Source organism: Porites lutea, chromosome 5 (assembly GCF_958299795.1).
Source record: "Porites lutea chromosome 5, jaPorLute2.1, whole genome shotgun sequence".
Classification (NCBI taxonomy): domain Eukaryota; kingdom Metazoa; phylum Cnidaria; class Anthozoa; order Scleractinia; family Poritidae; genus Porites; species Porites lutea.
The window spans coordinates 29,397,509-29,420,724 of NC_133205.1; the positions used below are offsets into that span (position 1 = coordinate 29,397,509).

Here is a 23,216-nt window from a genome sequence, read left to right on the forward strand (position 1 = left end):
CTTCTCTTTTGGTGGCAGAAGTTTATCTATTTGGTAAATTACCACCATTCATCGTCATCAACAGTCCTCTTCGTGCCAATAGTAGGTGCATAAGTAGGTCAATTACCTCAATTAAAGCCCTTTAATTCAGGGAATGACCAATAAATTTGGCTATAAGTTATTTTTTTATAATGTGTCATTTTGTTGAGCTACTGTGTTAGTGTCCCAACAGTTTTGACCTAGCTATAATAAATTTCAATACTAAAATGAAGATCAAGATTAGACCCCTGCCAATGAAAAAACATTGGATTTGCCTCTAAACCAATCAATGCCACTAAAACAGAACTTAAGAAGCAAAACATGTATAATTACCATTGAATGCATCATCTCTTGTTTATCAACATGAACAGCAGGTTCTTTGTCAATGAAGCAGGTGTAAAACATGGTATCATATTGCCTAGGTAGACTAGCTGGTGTTTTCCAATTAGACCATTCACTGAGAGACCACACATCCGGTAAACACCTTAGCCACCTGTTAAATCACAGGGACATTAAAAAAAGGCCATTTTGTAAGTTCCAAAATCCCTGACATACAAAACGAGGCTAAGTACAAAACCGATCTTGTGTAATGAGTTTCATTTACACAAGAATAGAAAATCATTTTCTTAACACTTAGCCTTGCTTTGAAACAGAGGCTTGGGGTAACTCAGAAATTAATGGCCTATTACTGTTGCACTTATGCAATTATGCACATAACCATTAACCCCACTTTCACAGAGTGAATGATCAAGTCCTGTGTGGTTTAATTTTTGAATATGTGTATGATATCCTGCATTATGAGCATTACTACTTTATGTGAAAATGAAATGACCAGCATGTCACGAGCATGGGACACAGAAAAAATCTGAGTCCCTGAAAGGATTCGAACCTATGACCTCCCAAACATTGGGTGGGCGCTCTATCCACTTGAGCTACGGAGAACTCATGGAGACTTTAATTTACAAAATGAAATTTGAAATTTTTTGCTAAATTTCAACTTAAGCCAGTGATATCGGGGAATAAATTAGTCAAAGATAAGGAATAATAAAAAATTAATGTTTGATTCAAACTTAAATGTGAACATAATAAAGGGATACAGTGTTACCACACAAGTCATACACATACTGCAAACTATTAATAATTATTATTAATAGTTTGTGCGGTACACTGTATGTGTATCATTGTATAATAATAATAATTATTATTATTCAGTTAAACAAGGTCCAGACAACATAAAATTTAATTCAAATATTATTTTCCTGGCCTCCTATAGTTCTTTGACTTGTTTGGACCATCCTGTAATAATATTAATAACACATTACATGAATATGAATACCCTGCTTCCCTTTAGCTGGTGGCTGGCCATGGGGTACCCTTCTCTTTTACTCCATGTAAGAGCCTTGTTCCCAGCTCAGTTTACACTATTCAAGTAAGCAGCGGAGGCTTTGTAGCTAATTTTCTGACAAGCTTGACAGATGATGTCACATCTGAAATTGCTTCAGACACAGTCATGTCCAATACTGCCGCACTGTTTGTGATCTGTACCATCCAAACAGAATCGTAACATAGCTTCCGTTGGTCCCTTTTTATCACCTAAAAAACTTCATATGACACGTAAATTTCAAGTGCCAATGCTCGGTGCAAATTTTCACTGTATGTGTGAATGGCTTAATTTGTTTATATTTTACTCAAGAAATAAATTGTTTTCTTGAAACCCTTTCAAATGATGAATATTCAAAAACGCAAGTTTCTTGAAACTCAAAACGTGATTCTTGCATCTGGAGACTCACTTCTTGTGTCTTGACACTCGATTCATTCAAGTTTTTAGTCTCCAGTCGAGACTGTCAACTTACTTTTGAGCAGTACTGAAATACTCCTCAGTCAGGAACACAATATACAAAGTGCCTTCAAGGTCAATAAATTATTAATAAGTTAATAAGTGTAAAATTCAGGTGATACTGGGTGGCACACTGTGACTTTGCCATAGATGACTATAGGGCAACTTGACCATTAATAATATTTTAATAAATCCTGTCAATACCTGCACATATTTAAAAAATTGGAAGCATCTGCATAAACCTTTTTCCTCCAAATCTGTACTTCATCAAAACTCAGGCGACTCTGATGTTTGCTCGAGAGGTTCTTCAGTAACAAGATGCCAGACTCCTCGAATGTCTCTCTGATTGCACATATTCTAAAGGCAACTTCACTTGGAATGTCTGTGGTTGACTTCTTTAGCACAGGAGGACGAGGTCCTTGTATATTAACAAGGGTAGTAAAGTCTGTACCAAACTTGGCAAATGATTGCTTAAACAGTTCCATCCAGTCATTTGAAAAGTCATATAATAGTTTATAATTGACTGAAGCTGAGTATGGCGTTGAAGAATAGTGAAGATCACAGTGGATCCTGTGAGATGTTCACAATTCTTCACACAATACACTAAACCAGGTTGAAAATTGTTTTACCATTCTTTCAACAAAAATATTAATGCAAGTTCTTGAAATCCTTGTAGACTTTCTTCAAAACATTTGCCAGTTCCTTGGCAGTTTGAGAACATTATTTTCACAGGGCCAGGCATTCTTTCTTGCAGTTATTCCACAATAAGAAGTTGACATCCCTTAAGTGATATTTTGCATATTCTGGCTGTCACTTTTCGTCAGACAGTTGGCTAATCCATCTTTGTATACAATTCTTTCACCATTTTCTTAAATTCTGCACTGCTGAAACAGCTAACTGGCTGCGCTACTGTCTTGCAAGATGTCAATTGTGGATAATTTGAAATTACAAAATTAATTTTTTTTAATTAGGCCAAGTGAAAAAAATAACCAACAAACCAAAAAACAAAAATTACTGTTTCTCATCCCTGCATCCCTATCCGCTACATTTTTTGGAGCCGACTCTCTTTCTTAATTATTTGTTATTTATTTGGAACAGTTGGTATAAACAAAAACCAACTGGCATTATTAACTATTAACACTACCATCCTGCATAACAGGCCTTACTCTTCAAAAAACAAAGCATTTACTGAGTCCTGTGTTGGCATTTTTAATGCACCCTACCAGTTATTGAGATATATTGTATGACACATCACATTGTTTAAAACATACATAAAAAGTAAACCAATTTTGTGTTTAACCATGCAATATCTGACCTTTCCAACTTATCCCTTGGGTAGAATAATAATTTGTAAAGAAAGCATTCATTTGGCAATAATTAAGAACAGACCCTGACTGCAGACACCGATAAGCAGACATTCAACTGTGATAATGCTGGCGAGTAGAATTCAAAAGACAAGCTGGTGAGCAAAAGCAACGAGAAGCGCTTTGAGACTTTATTTACAGAAGCTTCTTTAGATTTTATATTTTACATTGTAGTTAATTCTTAAAGGCATGGATTGCTTTTCGAGTTCAACCAATGAGCTGACCACACCTGCCATTTAAATGATACGGTTTCCATGCAAAGTATCACCTGAGCTGTGCGAACAAATGCAAATTTCCTGAAGAGCTGTCAACTGGTACTGGGTCTTGAATTTGCATAGTTCAGGCGTTTCTCGAAGGAATCGAACGTTGAGTAAAGTTTGTCAATTTAAAGAGTAGTTCTAAAGTTTTTTCTGACGTGACAGAGGTAAGATTGAACATTACTCAAAACTTGAACAAAGGTTGTAGACTCTGACAACAACCGAGAGTAGACAGTGAATTACTTGAAACTAAACAAAGGCCATTCGGGTTTGATGTGTCCCACTGGAATCAAGCATCTGGAATGGAGACACAACAATCGAGAATCGAGCGTCAACTTGCTTTTGAAGAGTACAGTAGTGTATGCTGGCAAATAAATGTAGATTTAACAATTATTATTCCTCGAGCCCGAATGGGATCTGGGTCAACGCAGCATTGATAACAGACCACCAGCTGGATTTTACTAATTGCTGTTATTTCATAATTGACATCAGAGACAACGTCAATGATGGAATAATTAATAATTGCAAATACAAATTTGGCTAGCACCAGCTGGTTATGAAGAATTAGCCAAGGGATTAAAACCAATCATAAGCGGCGACATCTTTTAATAAATAATAACAATAACTTATAGATATAAAACAATATTAATTTAGGCTGCAGGATGCAATGTGTGATGGAAGAACAGATAAAGTTGAAAACAGGGCGTATGTTAACTCACCATAAATGCACTCTTGGCGGCTCTTTCAAGCAATAAGATCCTGTAGTCGAAATAGCTGTTAAGTGTGCTGCTCCGTGCCACTAAAATTAAAGTGGACGCGTCGCAAATCTTGGTTTTAATAGCGTTCATTTTCGCGCTTTTCGTGGACAATGAGCCGACATATTGGATTGGAAGGCCGGGTTACTAATTTCAATGTCGGGTCCAGTTTCTTCTCATTTCTGACCTCGTTTCTTAAAATGGCCGTCTGGTGGAACTAATTTTTCTCGCTTTTGCGAGATTGTGTTGGAAATTGTTTAACACTATTTATCAGGATGAGCGCAAACTACGTGAGAAAGATGGATCTGTTAAGGGCAAGGATTTTTGGCAAATTAACTCGGCAAGTTACCCCACAGTAAGTACAGTGAATAGTACATACATACATACATACATACATACATATATAAACTTTATTTCGAATAGCTCCAGAGATTGAGTAACTCCGAGTATAATAAAATTTAAGAAATGCAACAAAATTGATAAAGTATGAAAGTATAAAATTGTTACGCATGCGCATTTTATTAGTCTTGTCTTAAAAAAAAAAAACAGAAAGAAAAGAAAAAATATATTTAGCAATTTATGAATGAGGCTGAGTAGGATATGAAGAATTAAGCAGATCGAGGAGCAACCTCGTTCCCAGGGTTCTCTCCTACCTGCCCTACGCTCCGTAGGGCGGGTAGGAGAGAACCCTGGAAACGAGGTTGATCGAGGAGGGTGTTATCCACAGAGACCGAAGGACGAGGTGGATAACACCCTCTGACATCTGCTTAATTCTTCACATCCTATGAAAGCCGAATTCATTAATTGCTTTATTATTCATTCAAAATAATTCCTAGTTTAAAAACATAGCTAAAACATGCTTACCTGCATTGTTGTTAAGTTTATCTTTGATAGTGTACGTTTAGGTTTGTCCAGCTCCGCAAAGTATTCCCCAAATAGCAGATGTCGCCCTCTGAGTTGTCTTCTTGCTGTTTTTTGCTATGTTTTTAGCCATTAATTGCCTAGTTCCAGCTGTAGTTCTTACTCTTGAAACGAGTGAAGTGTCTGCCATTTTACTTTTCGCAACGAAAACAACTCAACCTTGTCCCCAGGTCTTCTCGGTTAACCATGCATTAACGTGTAGAGGGCTGCATTTTTGACGTCATTTCCTCGTTAAACACAAAATTCTTCCAAATTTGGTCATCAGTAACTGGTTATGGTGAATTATGCGTGTGCTCTTAGCCAATCAGAATTTGGGAAATATTTTGAATGAATAATAAATATATATATCTACACAGTAACATTATGAATAACGCGCTTAAAAACGATGAGAGATTCAGAAGCAGACAAGGCTGTACATACCTGTTGTTTCTTGTGAAGTTGAGTACTAATTCAAACATTTAAAACATTATTGTCAGTGGCAATGCATGTGAAAACATAAAAATGGTGTAGTGTTTCATATGCCAGAATCTGAAATATCGATAAGTAACAAAGCATAGATAACAATAGATGTCAGTGTATGACAATGGATAAAGAACGGAATGGAATGGGATGGGATGGGATGTGGTGACTTGGATTAGGAGACAGCAAGACCTGCCCTCTTTACCGTATATATTAACATCTTATCAGCAAGCTGGGATTTCAGCATACAAGGGAGCCATTGGTAACCGCTATCGGTCCATGTATGAGCTCACTGTAACCCACCCATATGAATGATGTGTGAAAGGCAGACCACACCACCTGGGAAACTTCCCCTACTCTTTTTGAACAGTGCTGTGGGTTCTTTTACATCCCCTCTGATTTGACTCATGAAAGGATGAAGGTGACAAGGCCAATGGCTTAATGTTATTGCCCAATGACGCAATCATCTCAAATTGAGAAGTCTCAAATCAAAACCAGCATGATCTCACCAGTCTTTAAAATATCCTGGTTATTGATCTGGCTGGAGTTTGAACCCATGACCTCCTGCTCGGGAGACTAGTGCTCTCCCAAATGAGCTAACCAGGTGGCAGAACATGAATAACAATTGATTGTATATTAAAGACAATGGATTCCGGTATGAAAGTCTACCCTGAAAATGACACATCCCCTACCAAATACTCTATGCCATGATCAAGATTTCTCAATATGATAAAATTATTTGTCTTACTTCCTCGTTGTTAATGTTCCCTGGTACAAAAAATTTCTGCCCAGCCCTGTACATTTAATATGCATACAGTGATCTCATATTGTGTTGACATAACAAAAAACTGATGCTGGTACATGCATTTGAAGGGAAAATTAAATTGGAAGATTCACAGGCTGAGAGAAAATATTCTACTCAGTATAACTTTGTGTTTCTTTTTTCCGTTTAGGTCATACAAGGTTGTGAAACACTTTGCCAGGAGACCCGTAGGAAGTGAGATAAATTCTTATTATCCCCCACTTAAGAAGTTCCAGACCCTTCTCTTTAGGCTGAGACATTTTGGATTCTACTACGATGAGCATTTGGTAAGTGACTACGGTTGACTCATGATAACTAGAGGTTTAAGTCATCAGGGTCTTAATTATCAGGGGATAGAAATGATCAATTAAGAAATAAGACAGTCTTATTAAATTTAAAGTTCCTTGTACAATTGAAACTCAACAGGAAAAATTCCCTTGGAGCGGGTTACAAGTAACCAAGGGTCACAAGAGTCTAACCATATCTCTCTTATTATTATTATTATTATTGTTGTTGTAGTTGTTATTAATAATAATAATATTATTATTATTATTATTATTATTACCAAAAAAAGTGCAAAGAAAACAATACTTTGTAAATCTGAACAGAGGGGAAAATTTTTGGTTTCTCTCATAACATTCATTGCACTTTCTCAAGTTAGAGTTATTGATCATAAAGTAAATCACCTCTACGGAAATAAAATTGCTTTCCGTAAGAGGGAAGTTCAAGTTAGTGAGGGTTCTATTTATTGACAGTGAAAGCACAGAGCAAATCTACATTGTAGGGGAGGTCAATTTTGGTTCACTTTGGCACAAGATTGGAGTGGTAGTCAACATTACCGTAGTGTACTTAAAGAGGCTGAACCATAAAAGTAATGTATGACATTAAGATTTTTTTCAGTTTGCATGCATGTAAATATATTAAAATGGACATACATGTATCAAGCTATGGCCTAAAGTAGCATGTACTAACCCTATTCAATAGATATTCTTAATGCACACATATTTTTTAATGGGTTACAATATAGACTTGACTTTTCCCCAATAAAACCAAAATCTACACTTTCTAGAATTTCCGAGAGGAGATGGCAGCAAAACGAAAAGAGAGAGGCAAAGGTCCACCAAAGAAAGGTAAAAAGCTGTGTTATCCCTTTAAACCTTGATATCAACATATATTTTCTCCTTCCTGTTCTCCATATGTTTCTTATTGTACTGCGTGAGAGAATTTGTTCAAACATCAAGACATTACCGTAGAACCTCGATAATTCGAACTAAATTTGCTTTCCTTTAATTAAAATTTCATGGAAATTTACCCCAATAACTCAAATTGCCCACCAACTCGAACTGTTTTTCGTTTCCCTTCAGAGCTCAAGTTACTGGGGTTCTACTGTATTTTGTTATGATTGGCGATCATTTTATTCGTTCTCTTGAACTGTTCCTTTGATCTCAGTCAGCTCAGTCCTTTGTTGCTCAGTCTGTGACCAAGACTACAGTAGTGCGTGAAAGCTTTGCTAGTTGCTTAATTATAAAAACACAGTTATTCATGTGGAAATTTTTCTTTAATCATCCAACATGACAATATAATTTTGAATCAATGGAGTGCAATAACCCAATCTTTATATATATTTTTATTATAAAACAGGTGAAGGCAAGAGGGCCAAGAAGAAGAAATAAAAAGCCAATAATAATTCTTTACAAAATAATCATTGAGTACAGTTTAAAAAACCTGTAAAACAGGTCATGTTTGGTCAACAGTCATTTCATGAAATGTTGGCAGGGCTTACCTGGCTAGTAATTCCCTCAAAATTACAAACCAGCAGTGAGTCAAAATACAGCTGGGTAAGCTATCTGAAACCTGCTAGTCCTACTGAATCTCTTACGAATGCCCAAATCCATTCGCCAAGTTTTCAAAAAATGTACCATAAAATAAAGTCAAATGTCTGCTATACTTCTGCCATTATTTTCGTATTTACATACATATAACAGTTGGCAAGCTTTTATACACTGTGTGTCGGTGAAATGAAGCGTGTGTTCTGACAGTAGGAGTTGATAAAAGTGGGTTTTTACATTTCTTTCATTGCAATCAAAGTGCTCTCTTTTGCAGTAGTGCTTACCTTCTCGACTAGAGTCTATCTGTGTATGTAGACTTAGAGGACATTTGTTGCAGTTTGTTAGAATGAAAGCTTCTACAGTATGGTTTCTTTTGTCAGTGCTTTCTTACTTCTATGTGAGAATACAGACTTGAGTTTTGATATAAAATTATTTTAGCCTGCGAATACAGCTGTCCTCTCCTCACTTCACAACACTAGGTGAACTAGGGATGTTGAAGAGCGGGGAAAAAGGGGCTGTATTCTCAGGCTAATACAAATTAGTAGATTCTTTCTTTTTATTGACTGTGGTTTACACTCTAGCTTAGAACTCATGTGTTGCACATTAAACACGTTTGTGTACGGTTGGCGTACAAATAGCAGAACATTGCAGAGAGACTATTAATTTTTCTGTCTTATTTCCTATATTACGTTTTAGATTGTGCCGAGAACTCGATGCACCGAAAAGCTAGTTTAGAAAAGAAATTCTGGAATTAGCTCCCATATTTTTTTTCACTTTTTGACAAAATACCTATAAGAATCCTTCTTGCGGTTTGTCTTTAAATGGCTGTGATAGGTAACAGGTCGTTTCGCCTACGGATGTAAGTCGACTCGCCCGATGTTAAGACTTTATTTGTCATTCTTTCAGCCTGAGAAAATAAATAAGCGTGAAAAGACAGTGACTGCACTTGTGGATCAACAACTTTTCAGAGTGAAAACTTCACACCTATTTATATTTCAAACATGACGAGGCGATCGTTACGATCGCTGAGGTAAATGTTTATGCAGACCCGATATAGACTTCAGTTTTTTATGATGTACAGTCTTTCAGTATCGCGTATGCACAATGTGATAATCGAGATAGCTAAGATGGCTCGGATAACTGGACCTTTTTTAGCAATCGCAGCAATAGAATCCAGCTTAATTAAAAAACATCTCTGATAAGCCGTTCTGTATAGTTTTGTTTGTCATCGGGCGAATCGACTTACGTCCGGGCGAAACGACTACAACTCCTCTGATAGACCTTTGAGCAAGCTTTCTGGGGAACTCTTGGGCGCCCGCCCCCAGGGAGCTTGTTTGCAAACTTGTGGCCCAGGTTTCTTTAGCCTGCGCAGCAATCGTTTCCTTGTGGTTTCGGAGTAAAGAAAAATGACCGAGGAACGACGAGGAACGGGAATTTCGGTTTTGGCCGCACGAAAAATGGAACGAGAGCGCGGTCTTTTCCTCTCATTCATTTTTCGCGCGGCCCAGACCGAAAATCCCGTTCCTTTTTCTCTCCTTTTGCTCCGAAACCGCAGGAAACCGATGCTACGCAGGCTATGACTTCTTCGTTTCATTTCATATCAATTTTAGACCTTTGAATTCCCTCGGAGAATTGCTTGACGAGCCATAAGAGCGGTCTGGGATGGCCCACCCGGAGAGCTTGTTCGCTGGCCTGCGGGCAGGCGATGCTTTCCTATGCTCCTCGCCTTCTTCGCGGTTGCCTTCTCTCGTCTGAAAAGCGAGAAATAATAACGCCTGTTCTGCAGGCTTTTGCTCGCAGGCTAGCTTACATACTAAACTAGCTGCATACTAAGCTTTGGCAGGAGTCTAGGCTCCTGGGCCCATTTGTTCGAAGGCCGATTAGCGCTTAACCCGGGTTTCTTTTCGTTGTGTTCAAAAGCATTTTCTCGGATAATTTTCTGTTATTTTAAGAGCCTCCAATCATCAACTTGCAGACAAAAAGAATTAAAACTGAAATGCTTTTTAAGTTTTCAAATCTGAATTCAAATCACGCACTAACCCTGGGTTATCTTAACCCAGCTTCGAACAACTCGGCCCTGGTTTTGGTTACACCTGACCAGGGGTGTAGCCAGGATTTTTTCAGAGGCACGCACAATTCCCCAAATGTCCCTGCCGAGGTAACTGTGAAATGACGTACATTAGAAATCTGAAAAAATTCTTTATCGTCTTTTTGGCCGAAATCGAAAGTGAATACTATGTATCTAATTACTTTTAAATAAGCAATGTTTTGTAGAATAAACAATTCTTCTAATAAATATAATCATGATACTTTTCTTCCTTCGATCATAAGAGTTTCCGGTAAAACCAATTGAAAGTGTCATGTTCATGAATAAAGGGTGCTTTAAAATAACTGTTACGTCACTATTTTCCGCGTTTATTCCAACTTGGAAAATGTAGGTGCATTTCACTAGAGTTGAATCCTTGAGAACCTCACCCAAGCTTGAACCGAGAAAGAAAAATTTATCATCGTGTGTTCAGACTTTCACCCGCTCCAAACAACGTCCCATAAAATTTCACGTCGTGGTCGTGCGGGGACAGCCGAAGGAAATGTACCAACAAGCGTGCTACTAACCGGCATGCAAAGGTTGTTTAACTTTTTAAAACTTTCTGCTTTTTGACCTGTTCTCGTTGCCATCGTCGTTGCTAAAGCCACCCCGGATATTTATCGATTGGTGTAAATTGTTGGGAATCCGAATGCCTTTTTAGTAGAAAGAAGGCTTGCGAAATGATCCGAAAAGACCCGCGATGTAATAAATCCGAAATCCTGAGTCCGAAATATTTATGAGTCCTGTACTGTAACCGTAGCGCCTATGCCAACAATCTAGTGGTATCCCAGACTTTTATTTGCAATTGAGTGATTTTAACATTCTTTTGCCGCTATTTGCCACATTATTTTTTACCGACAAAGCACCTTACGTTGCTGTAACGTGCCCTACTTAGTCTAGTGCGAACACAGGCCGAAGTGAAAACAACGCGTTTACTCTTTATACAATCCAGTCTTGCTATTTGCGCCCCTCTAAATTCGCCGTTTCTCTAAATATATCATTGAAGATTCGGTCCACCAATGAATCACGTCTCTTTTCTGGAAGCCGACATGCGGTGTAAAACTATGAATTAAACAGTCCGTTCATAAATGAATTGAGACAAACTGTGAACGTAAAATAATTATATTTTACCTATCTTATCCTTTGCTTTAGTTTCACTATTCACTTCCGTAACTTATTTTATTATTTGTTTTTGTTTTCACCCTCTACTCTTTCAAGTACGCAGGGGCGTACAGGTTGCTACCCCCCTGGTCACCCCTCTGTACACAAGTGGCTTAGCCTTGCTTAGCCCCGCGCAAATCGTCCCGTCCCCACCCAGGATGTTTTTCTTATTCTCTGCCGGTACGTACGTCATGTATGGGAATATATATTCTCTTCGACCTTAGACGCTTCGGGCTATTCGGTTCTTCGTTTCTTCTCTTCTTCAGGATTCGTCAGCTTCTTCAGAATACTCAGGGCCATTTCATTGGAATTCAAGCCTTCTGCTATTCATTGCTTCCTCACAGAGTGGGAGATTTATAATATTATGGCATGTATAAATTTTACGGTGGATTAGCGAAGCGACAATTTGAAAAACCCGCCCTCATGCGTTTGTTCATTTCCCAGCTGTCTGATGGTCATTTGTTTACACTCAAGATCAGAAGTGAATAAGATTGTTTATTCACCCATCGTGGGCTTGCGTTGGTTCAAGTTTGATCAATTTGCAGGAGAGAAATATTTATCTTGCGTTTGCCGTCTTCTTGTATGCAAATCTGTCATAACCGTCGATAAAGAACAAAATACCACCAGTTGAGTGTTGACAGCACCTTGGTAACCTTATGAGCGGGACAAATTTATAGCGTTTGTTGTGTTTATTCCGCGATGGCGTCACCGACAAAGGCCTCTAGAAGTCGAAAGTTACCATCTCCAAGAAGCAACGACTTGCCTAACGGAACTTATCAAAAGTACACAAAAGATCCCCAGGATGGAAGTGCAGATAATGGGTCGTCACTTCAGGAGTTTGGCAAGTTATTGAGTTTACTACTTTTGTTATTTCTTTAAGATAAACATTAGCAGTGCTAGTACTATGTATTGTCAGGGGTGTAGCTAGAAATTTTCCAGACTGAGGTACTCACAGTTTTGCAAGTTCACCATCTTCGGCTTCCCTCTACCAAGTCGATTCCATGCAGATGACCTAATGCTTATAATTTTTGCATTTTACTCAGGTAATTGCACTATTTTCCAGCAATCCCTTATTTACCCTCTGTTCATTTGCTTTGTTTTTGCTTTTTACTCATTCTTGACATTACACAGGTACAGTAGCTATGTACAATGTATGCCACTTATTGTGTATGTTACATGACTTTCATATATCTGTCCGCAAATTAATGGTATTCTCACAGCCAATCAGATTGTGCATTTGTGATAGAATTCTATCACAAACGCACAATCTGACTGGCTATCCTACTAAGAGAGATGAGATAGAAATAGTGGACGAAGTTCATTTCAAACCAGGGTTTGGCTCAAGCAGTGTGCAGCATCCTAATGACTTGATTTTGCCCTTTAACAACTGGAAAATATCAGTTTCTGGACAAAACTTGTATGCGGAGTAACCTGGATTTCATAGGTTAGAGATCAGGGCAGAATTGCAGTGCCAGCATTAGTCTGTGCCAAAGATGCTGTTATTCACTGATCAATTTGAAACCTCAGTATTCTTCCTAGGCATCCCTCTGGGCATTTGAACATTTTAAAACAAGTCTATTCAAATTCTCTTTACATTAGTCCAATGAAGTGGTCAAATACCGCTCCAAAAGAAAAAATATTTTGCAGATTGTGAATTTGAAAAACAGACAAGTGAATTTTCTAGACTTCGCATGATGTTGATTAGCAATTGAACTTCAAAAACCCATATAAGTAGCTTTTGATTAAGTCCTTGCCAAAGAAGCCAGTCATTTAAAAAGCTGTTTCTTTACCTTTAAACTGACCTCCATCTCACTCTTAGAAAGGTCATATCAGTCTATCAAACTACATTGTCAAACCTGGATTGTTCAAAGATGAAGTTTTGAATTGATTGTTGATAAAGTTTTTTGTATTTGTAAATGTAACGGGTCAAATTTGATTTCAGGTTACAATAATATTTTTTAACCTGTGTTGATTCTCAATTTCCTTTGTCTTCTAGGGCAGGAATACAAAGGATATATCAACCTAGGTTAAATCAAAATTAACCTGAAATCAAATTTGACCTGTAACATAAACAATGTACAATGAATACATAAATAATTTGAAAGACTGCTAATAAAAGTTCAGTCTGTGGTACCTAAAGAGACACAGATGTAACAACAGCTTGATGTCAAATAATGACAATGATAAAGTACTTTTATAATGAAATATTGATGCGATTTTTTAGATTCGGATGAAGCACCAACTAAAGATACAGCCAGTCCACGAAAATCTGGTGTTGCTTATTTAACTGAGAATTTAATCAAGAGACTGACTAAGGAGGAGAATGTTACACAGATAACGAGTTTACATGTTACATTGGGCAAGGAACTCAACAAGAAAATTAAGGTGGGTCCTGATATGACACGTCAGTCTGCACATGTACGTCCAATACTTACCATTCATTCAAGTTGTAAAACTGAGTATTGTAAAAGACTCAAGTGGTACAAGTTGTTAAGTTGTGTGACTGGTTGAAGTGGTGAATGTGATATGTTTGAGTGAAATAAAGTGAATAGTACATTACTTGGCTGCATCTCATTGGACAGGTGTAGAGAGGAGGTTCCATCAAATGGAAGCATCCTCCATGACAAACATTTGATGTATCGAATGCTTCTTCTAAAGAAGAATATACATGTATTCCACAAATATTGACCATTTTGTAGTAGACATAGTAGATTCATCGCATTTGCATTTGGCCTTTGTGACCTTTTGTCTTTTGTCTGTCGTTTGTAAACAATAGCTAAAACACTATAACTACTACGTCCACCAAACAGAGCTCCTGAGCAGATTCTGGACAGATTTTAGGTCATCAATATGCAATTTCTGTCACTGAGGTACAGACATCCTTCCTTGCGAAACGTCCCTTGTGGCGAAGAGCTAGGAGAGATAGCTGTATTCACAGGCTAATATAATATGAACTTTTGTTTACATTGCAGTATATTGAAAATCTGGAAAGTATGAGGATGCTTTGGCACCTTAACTTGAATAATCACATGATTGAAAAAATAGAAAGACTGGACAACCTAACACAACTAAGAGAACTTCATTTGGCCAGTAACTGCATATCAAAGATAGAAGGACTGGACTGTCTTGTTCACTTAACAGTGCTAAATCTCAGTGGAAACCTCATTGAAAGTCTACCTTCCTCTTTGTTTAAGAAGCTTAGGGAGCTACAAGTTTTTCATATTGCACACAACAAACTTGGCAGTGTAAGTATCGGTATACTATAAGGCCTAGATCAATTTAGGTTCCTGGGAAACTGTCCACCTACCCCTCCCCTAAGCTAACATTAACACTTACTTCTCACGTAGGGAAAAATGATGGCTTAGGGGAGGGGTAGGTGGGTTCGTCATTGCATTATTTGTGTTCCTAGACAAGAAACTTTGCTTCATTACATGTACCATAGAATCCCACTTTCCTTTTTGGTTTGCATATTATTATAAAGTAGTTTTGTAAAACCTTGGGCCTTCAGGGTTCTAGAAATCAAAATTCTACTGTAATAATGTACAGGTAAAATATGTCAGGCTCACAGATAAGAGAAAGATGCCAGTCTCTGTTTTTCAGCGCCTTGGATTTGCTTTTAATTCTCCTGATACTGGGACATGCTAGACACAATAACATGTACTTTCACCTTCCAAATTCTCCTTAGCATATGCTTCAAAAGCTTTTATGAGTAGTTTTCTAGAATTATTAATTACTTGGAAATTGCTTGTCATCTTTACATAGATTTTATTGAATGATGTTCAATCAGTATCATTTTTTTGAGTAATGTACCAATATCAGCTTTAATACAAAATCTGTATGTTTGTCTTGCAGTTGATTGAGGTCACCAAACTAAGATCTCTGCAAGATCTGGGTAATTTCTCAATGGAAGGTAATCCTATGGCTCTTATGGAGCATAGTCAGCAATTTGTCATATTTCAGTTGAGGTCGCTAACAAAGTTGGATGGCAAAGAAATCACTGAGGATGACAGACTTATGGCTGATGAAAGGTTTGCCCAAGGTAAATATTTTTATATTCACCTGCAGCTGTTCTTTCACACACTGCATACATGTAGTACCGTAAATCCTCTATTAAGCCCCCCATGTCAAATATGCCCTCCCTCTCTAATACACGTTCCCTTTTCAGGGGAAGGAAGTAAATAAGCCTCCCTCTCTTTTAAGCCCCCCCTTCCCTCCCCCTTATTATTATTCACTAATACATGATGGACTATGGGTATTAATCAATCAGGTAGTCACAAGTCACGGTGATTAAGTCAGAGTCACTAACATCAATTTTTTTTTATTGCAATATCAAAACAAAAATACAACATCAGGAGAAAAGGTTAGGAGAACTGATAAAATGATCACCAGAGGAGAAATACTTTGATCTTTTATCAAATTCTCTCCACTAATACTTTAAGCGGATGTATGGAGATCAGTCAGTAGAATCTGTATTATCTATTAGAAGTTGATAAAATTACTTTGTTTACAGAGGAAGTGCGGAGATTGGAGAATGAAATAAATCGCCACAAAAAAGACTTTGATTCACTGCTTCAGGAGAAGCAGCAAGCTTTGGAAGAGTTACAGAAGTTAAAAAAGCTTCATTCTGAACAACAGGAACAAAGCTTGAACCAGTCACTGAAGATTAAAGAACTTCGCGGGCAGTTGGAGGCTAAAGAAGAATTGGTAGGAAACTAGCCTGAGAAGAACAGCCGACATTTCGTGTCGCTACCTTTGGTTTCCCCGCGCATGACGTCTGAGCAACGAGCGCAGAAATTCCATACTGATGACGCGTCACTACCCAGATCTGGGTAGTGCTTCTTACTGGGAAATTTACTTCAACCAATCAGAAGCGCTTCCGTTGGGAAACCAGTGGTGGCGTCGCGAAATGTCGGCTGTTTTCTCAAGCTAATAGAAAACCAAATTCATGCTACCCGTTAGCCGTAGTCGCGCAATAGTCTAGCTCTTGTAATTGCGACTAAAGGTTTCAAATTAATGAACACTAGAGAGTCAGTTGGACTTTTATCAAGCTGGAGATAGTTGCTTCTAATTTTTCAGTCAGATAAATACGTTAACCCTTTTTATCTCAATTAATTTAGATTAAGATCATAATTTATGCTATAAAAGGAAAAATTAAGAATTAATCATTTCACAAACACCTTTCTTAAAACTTGACAAAAACTACTGGTTGTTAACCTACGTTGCGTTTTGTTTCGAATGGCTCTGGGAAGTGTAACCTCCGCACACCTTTTACTTCAATGGTAAACTGCTGTCGTTAACCAATGTCACATTATTTTCTTTCAATTCCAGTTAGCAAGCAAGACAGCAGAACTGTCCAAAGCGTGTGAGAAACAGTTCAAGCTGGAGCAGGAACTTGCGTTTTATAAACTGGATGCCAAGTTTGAACATCTTGGAATGTTACCCCTGCCTGATGGAGTGGAGGTAGTTGTATAATTTAGCTAGCTGTTAACTTTTACAATGTAGCTAGCTGTACTGGCCCATTTAAAAATAAGTAGCTTACCGGAAATAAATCATAGGCAAATTTCAGAGACAGGCAGAGCTCTTATAAAAAATTCAAAATCACGTCAGATATTCCTCCAGATGCTGACTTTGTAAGTCTTCGTTGATAACTGATTACTCATTTAGCGCAACATTATCAAGAAAATAAGAAGAGCTGTGCTGTAGTTGTTTATAGGTCAGCATTAACATTGGCTTGCTTCTATGTCCTCAACCACCCCTTCCGCCTATTCAGAACTTCTACAATTCGTGCTTAAAAGAAAAAAAAGCTGGCTACGCCCCTCGCCTCTGCCTCTTCTTTCGCTGACTATTTATGCACTGTATGAGTTGGATGGAAAGAGATAAAGAGAAAGTGCTAATCAACAATGTTTCTCTACATGACTATAATAATGCATGACTTACAAGAACATGTAGCCTTAGTTCGGAATAGGTAAAATAGAAATGTTGATTACTTTTTTTTTATTCCATGACTGTTTCTCTGCCGTTTTGTGCGTGGTTTTCTGGTCAATTTTCCAATGTTAAGAGGGTAGGCCAATAAAGTAGGGTTCTTCAATCGCGTCGTTCCAGTTCAAATTTTCCTTCAATCCCGTAATTCCGACGGTTATTACCGGCTAATCCCGATCCGGCCCTAACATACCTACTGAAACGTACCTTGCAGAGGTTTGATATTACCTCGTCTCGTGAGAACCGGACAAGTGAGTAGACACGTAAAGGGTCGAGGAAATTTTGGGCATTTTTTTGCGTGAAAGAGATTTTTGCAACATTGAAAAAAAAGTTTCCTTTCCTTACCGGATCAGTTCTTCTGAAAAACCTCTCCCGAATCCCGCTCTTAAAATCGCTAAATCCTCATACCGATCATAATTACAACCCAAATCTCGCCCCCGAATTGAGTCGCGGCCTTCAAATAGTGCAAATCCCGAATCCTGAAAAACCTGTTGGGAACCCCCTGTTAACTATGTTTTTTTTCAACTGCTCACGTTCCAGATATTGATAATCAAATTTCAAACCAGGGATACCTGTGTAGCTAAGTGCTTCGACGACTGGCCCTCGGGTAACCCAGCGCTTCCATCATTGGCCTGAGATCCACAGACACTAACTAGTCCATGTAATTGTTTCATTTCTTCTTTTTAAATTGTAGTTTGGAGACGGAGAAGAAGATGAAAGCCCTTATATCGGAAAGGCAAGGTTTAAACCCAACAAATTTGCTAGGCAATCCAACGTTGTAACTGGTGGGCAACAGGCACAAATTATGACCGTGGGCTCAAGACCAAGTGATAGGTACAATGAGCAAAACAAACAGCTTCAAGAGGAGTTGCATGAATCACTTCTCCTTGATTTGCAAGACAAAGAGAGAGAAATTCACCAAGGTAGGCATTCCGAAGGTTTTGTGAGTTAGATCCCATAGTACCAGTGTATATCTTTGTATTTAACCAAACCGGGAAAACGTAATTTCCGAAACAGCAATAGCTGGTCGCACATTGTAATTTGGGAGAATGAATTTTGAACAGTGTGAAGAAATTCTTTGCACCGGTGATCCTGCAAAAAAGTAACGAATGAACCAATGTCAGTCAAGACGTACATGTAAGTGGAAATGTAGTAATGCTCGAGTGCTACATACTTGAGTGACAGCTTTGTCGAGATTTCTCTGGTGTAGAAGCAGCTGTAGGGGAGAAACATCTTTTAATGCCGCCATTCATTTGTCCGTTCGTTCCGTTTATACCGTAAACTGCTGCTTATAAGCTCCTCCCTCCACTTACAAGCCCTTCCAGTTACGGGCCCATCTACCTGCCAATTAAAAGTACATCCAATTATAAGGCCCCTCTAGTTAGCCTGCGAGCAAGCTCTCCAGAGCGGGAAAACGAATTAGAGCTTTCATTTACGTCTCTGGAATTTGAATATCTGCATCGCAAAAGTCGATGCGAAATGCTGATTGGCGGAGATCACATTAGTAATGACGTCATTACCCTTCGCACGTATTTTTCAATGCTTGTTTACATTCGCACTCGTTTCCTCTTCGCGCTGATTGGCGGAAATCTGACAGCTCAGTCGTCGGGGAGCCACAGGGAAATTGGAGGTGGAATTGAAATTCCAGAGACGTAGTTGCAAGCTCTCATTCCTTTTCCCGCCCCGCCGCCAAAGCGCCCGGTCTGTTTTGGAAGCTAAATGAAAACCCAGTAAATGTAAAACGCATTAAGATCAGCACTGCCATAGCTTGTTTCGATTCGCCAGCTTTTTTATTCCGGTTATAGCACCCCTCTCCCCCGGATTGGGATTCAAGCCTGTCCGTTTATACGCTGTCCTAAGTCCAGGGCTTATAAAAGCAGCAGTTTACGGTATCTGTATCTTCTAAAAACTTACGTGAGTTTTGGGTTGCAGCTGAAGAGGTTCTTGCTCAGTTGACAGATCAGCTCAACCGTAAAAAAACACAACTTCAGGATGCTGGAGATAAACTGTCTCAAGTCCAACGAGCTATTGCTGACCAGGTATGATAAACAGAATTCTCTTTATCAGCAATAATGTAGTTTCAGGGGTTTCAATAATAATTGAAGTAGCCAGCATATGGTTTGCATATGGTAACCGACTGTACCAACAAGGGGCCGTTAGTCCCCTCCTTCTAGGGGGATCTTGGGGCGTGCTCCAAACAGAAAATTTTGGAATTTCAAAGCCCTAAAATGCGATTTCCAGTGTTCCGGGGGCTAAATTGTGAACAGAAGAGCGTGTTTTTCATTCAAGAAAATATAGCTTTCATTTAGGTTTCATAGCCACACAATCAATTGTTACAAGCAATGAACAAATATCAATATTCAAAATTAAGTACATTTGCACATAAACAAATTCTCCGTAAACCTACAAAGAAACGTGGGAAAAGTTAACTGAAATACAGTACAGCGATTGTGTAACCAGAAGCGCTTCTGGTGTAACTAAAGCATAACATATCAGTGGACCTTGAAAGCACATCACAACAAACTTACGTTTTAATTCCGATTTAATGATATATTTTTTGTTTACGACATTTTTAAAACCAATGGCTTCTTTTTCGGAGAAGAAAGTAGTCGACTACTCTGAGCAAAGTAGCCGACGCGTTTCGTCGGTCGTCGGTGCTTATTGAAACCCCTGTATTTTACTTCAGTTTCTCAAGTATCAAATTGTACTTGCGTATTCTTGCCGTCGTTCTGTTTCTCCAAAAAAAAAAAATCGTATCATAAGGATTGGCTGTCTTAAATGATTGCAAGGATTTTGTAGAAAATCTTGGGAAGATATTTTTCACAGCTTCTAGAACTCCTGTTTGTCAAATTTTTTTGCTTTCGATGAGGTAACAGCCCTAACATGTATGTGCAGAAATGCTTACAGCTCGCTGCTTGGAAACTTGATATTAAGTACAATCAATTGTAATTTCCATACGGGTACATATTTGAAGAACTGCTTACGTGTAGATGAGGGTTAGGGTTGGAGACACTTCTTAACAATTATCTGTCATGAAAAGCAGGAATATCTTTTGCGTGCACTTTTTTTAAACATTCCTCAGGTAACACTAAACCTTTTTGCTTCTTTAGGCTCAGCTATTGGGAGACGAAGAAAGGAAACTCGTTGAAGCAATTGCCGATAAGAACAACTACGTGAGTATATTATCAAGGGACTAGAAATAGTCTTCCTGAATCTATTGTTAATATCTTCTCCAAAAGAACAGCCTTGGAAAGGCAATTCCATTTAATCCCTTAAATTGCTTGTTATGGGTTTGTTTTTTGATGACTGGTCACCAAAGTAGCAAACGCTTTCGAGACACACACACCCTCTGTTGTAATAACTGAATTTTTGTTATTTATATCATTTTTCAAACACGTGGTTACTTTCAGAGCTCTTTGTCAGTGCGCCTTTTCCGTAAATAATGTGAAAAACAATGAACCTCAAACCTTTCGAACACGTGACTCCAATCTCTGGCCTATGATTGGTAAGTGTCCCAAGGGATTACTCTCACTGCTAAACTACTTCACCATTGAAATAATTAAATTTCTAAGTGCATGAATTCTGTTATTTTAGATTAGAAAACTTCAAGAAGTTGCAAAGGAATTGGAAGGGAGAATGAAGAACATAGCAGATGAATTGAGACAGAGAGAAGCTGAGACAGAGAAGCTCAAACAGACTCTTAGGAATACCCCTCCAAGTGATCCTGCCTATGTACGTACCTGTGTAGGGTCGTGTAGGGTGTATCTTGACTAGTCCCTAGGTCTCATTATTGCGCGTGGCCGATGCCTTTCGGGTCACGTGCTCCAAGCGAGTTTGTCTCGGATACGCCAGTGACCGAAATTCATTGACCGAGAAGGCCTAGGAAGACGCAGTACAGGGACTAGGGAAGAGTGTATCTATAAACGCTACAATTTTCGGATGAAAACGATTTACACCACCTGTGCAAATCAGCGTACATATAAACTCTGCATTGCTTGTGTGTAATTCAATGTTGATTCCGTTGATGAAATTTTGGGATTCAACCTTAGACCATAGTTAATTGAGTGGAATGGTTATGAAACCCGTCAGACTCCTTTGTTATATGTTTTTGTGGACCTGAAAGTGCACAACGTTCAAAAGAATTCCTATCATTTTGATTGTATTAACCAATAAAAACGTTGCATTAATTTATTCCGTAACAATTTGCCAACAGAAAACAAAGGATTGTGCACTTTCAGGGTGCTTCCAACATAAACTGCAGCACTGTTGTTTTTATCATTGATGTTTGCCGCCTTTCATAACCAGCTGTCTCCTCTAATAACTATGCTTAGACAGACATACTTTGCCATACTACGTATTAATGCCAGCGGTTTTCAAATGAACACACTCCAGGCGTGTCGATCTGGTTCTCCCCAGTATCACTCTACAGTAGTTTTCACACTCACTCCATACCTTAGACTTTCGCATCCTGCCAGAAGTGAGCGATTTTTGGCATTTCCTGGTCACCGTGCTATTTGTTTATAGGTACTGTAGTAGAATGAACAAAACACGCGATTGAGTACGGTCTCGTCGCGATTGTTGCGATACGCTAGGCGTTTACTCACCTTTTATGTACGTCTAACTGACGAAGTCAATACTTACTTATTCTATTGGGCAGTGTTTGGGACATAGTAGTAATACTGGAGTAACCGTGTGCATCTTTCATATCTAGTCACATCTTCAGTCACGTTTGGCGGCAAAAGAACAGCAGCTGATCGAGTTAGAAGGTGAATATGGTAAATTGAAACAGGATCATGACAGAGCAATGCAGAGACTACAGGAGGAGCTGGCAGCTGTCAGGGAACTAGGAGAACAGTTAGCTGCCCTGAGTAAGATGCTTTTGAACATTTCCATGTGCACTACACTTGCGTGAAAACGGGTAGAAATAGGGAAGCTTGCAAATAGCAGTCGAACGCAACCAGAACTTTCTATTGAATTGTAACAAGAGGAAAAAGTGTACGTACCATCGACCAAAATGACGGATAGAATAAACAGGGTAGACTCACTTTAAAGACGTTGAGAGAAGTAATGGGAAACTGTGACCTTTAGATTCGGCGCCTGGTTTTATTCTCATCTCTGTATGGTCCCCCTGATAGTTTGGGAAGTTCGGGTCATATCCATTAGCCTACGTTGCCGCTGGACTCGACACTCGATCAAGACTTAATTGAGAACTCGATATAGACGGGTATTTAGACTGTGCGACGTAGGCTACACGTGCATATGCATTTTGCCTAAAAAGTAGACTGCGAGCAGTCCCTCTTCAGTCAGTCGAGTCTAAGCTCGACAGGACTGGAGAGAGCGAAATGGCCTCCTCCCCAGCTTCCCTTTGGCTTCTTGTTTTTTGCTTCGCTCGCTTCGCTCGATTCCTCGCTCGCGTGACCATCCTGAGGGACTGCTCGCAGTCTACCTAAAAAGCGATTGTCGTGCGGGTATCATGAGACTAAAACCAGTCACAGGAGGTACAGGCAGTCAAATGAACCAATAAGAGCTCAAAGGTAATACGTGCAACAAACTCTGCCTCGATTATAGAAAGTGCAACCACGAATGCTATGATTTTCATTCCCAAGCTCTGTTACTCTCTAGGGATTCCTGCTACTTTTTCCTTTGCTATCGTCAATGGAAAACCGCCCTTAATTATTTAAATGACGCTAACTGTGATATTACAAGGCGCAATTGAATATATGTGTTTTTAGTTACTGGCTGGTGATT

At 38.8% G+C, this 23,216-nt stretch overlaps 3 protein-coding genes across 3 annotated transcripts in view; 2 read left to right on the forward strand and 1 right to left on the reverse strand.

Annotated features, from left to right (window-relative positions):
• Nucleotides 1-165: 165 nt before the first annotated feature.
• LOC140938197 (acyl-coenzyme A diphosphatase NUDT19-like) lies at nucleotides 166-4,339 on the reverse strand. The gene is made up of 5 exons (XM_073387716.1): nucleotides 4,196-4,339; nucleotides 3,022-3,074; nucleotides 2,060-2,425; nucleotides 352-511; nucleotides 166-222 (listed from the first exon to the last, which is right to left on the reverse strand). The coding sequence occupies exons 1-5, from the start codon at nucleotides 4,322-4,324 to the stop codon at nucleotides 166-168; spliced, it is 765 nt and encodes a 254-aa protein (XP_073243817.1). The 5' UTR covers nucleotides 4,325-4,339.
• A 97-nt stretch (nucleotides 4,340-4,436) lies between these two features.
• LOC140937186 (small ribosomal subunit protein mS33-like) lies at nucleotides 4,437-8,993 on the forward strand. The gene is made up of 4 exons (XM_073386720.1): nucleotides 4,437-4,586; nucleotides 6,565-6,700; nucleotides 7,483-7,543; nucleotides 8,055-8,993. Exons 1-4 carry the CDS (start codon nucleotides 4,507-4,509, stop codon nucleotides 8,084-8,086), a joined length of 309 nt encoding a protein of 102 aa, XP_073242821.1. The 5' UTR covers nucleotides 4,437-4,506; the 3' UTR covers nucleotides 8,087-8,993.
• Nucleotides 8,994-12,908: 3,915 nt separating this feature from the next.
• The window catches only part of LOC140938800 (uncharacterized), a 60,099-nt gene continuing 49,791 nt past the window's right edge, over nucleotides 12,909-23,216 (forward strand). Inside the window, exons 1-11 of the mRNA XM_073388328.1 lie at nucleotides 12,909-12,933; nucleotides 13,714-13,874; nucleotides 14,462-14,734; nucleotides 15,342-15,528; nucleotides 16,000-16,193; nucleotides 16,818-16,949; nucleotides 18,163-18,391; nucleotides 19,401-19,507; nucleotides 20,579-20,641; nucleotides 21,063-21,200; nucleotides 22,180-22,336. Of these exons, the coding sequence (XP_073244429.1) occupies nucleotides 12,909-12,933; nucleotides 13,714-13,874; nucleotides 14,462-14,734; nucleotides 15,342-15,528; nucleotides 16,000-16,193; nucleotides 16,818-16,949; nucleotides 18,163-18,391; nucleotides 19,401-19,507; nucleotides 20,579-20,641; nucleotides 21,063-21,200; nucleotides 22,180-22,336 (1,666 nt within the window). The remainder of the gene's footprint in view (nucleotides 12,934-13,713; nucleotides 13,875-14,461; nucleotides 14,735-15,341; nucleotides 15,529-15,999; nucleotides 16,194-16,817; nucleotides 16,950-18,162; nucleotides 18,392-19,400; nucleotides 19,508-20,578; nucleotides 20,642-21,062; nucleotides 21,201-22,179; nucleotides 22,337-23,216) is intronic.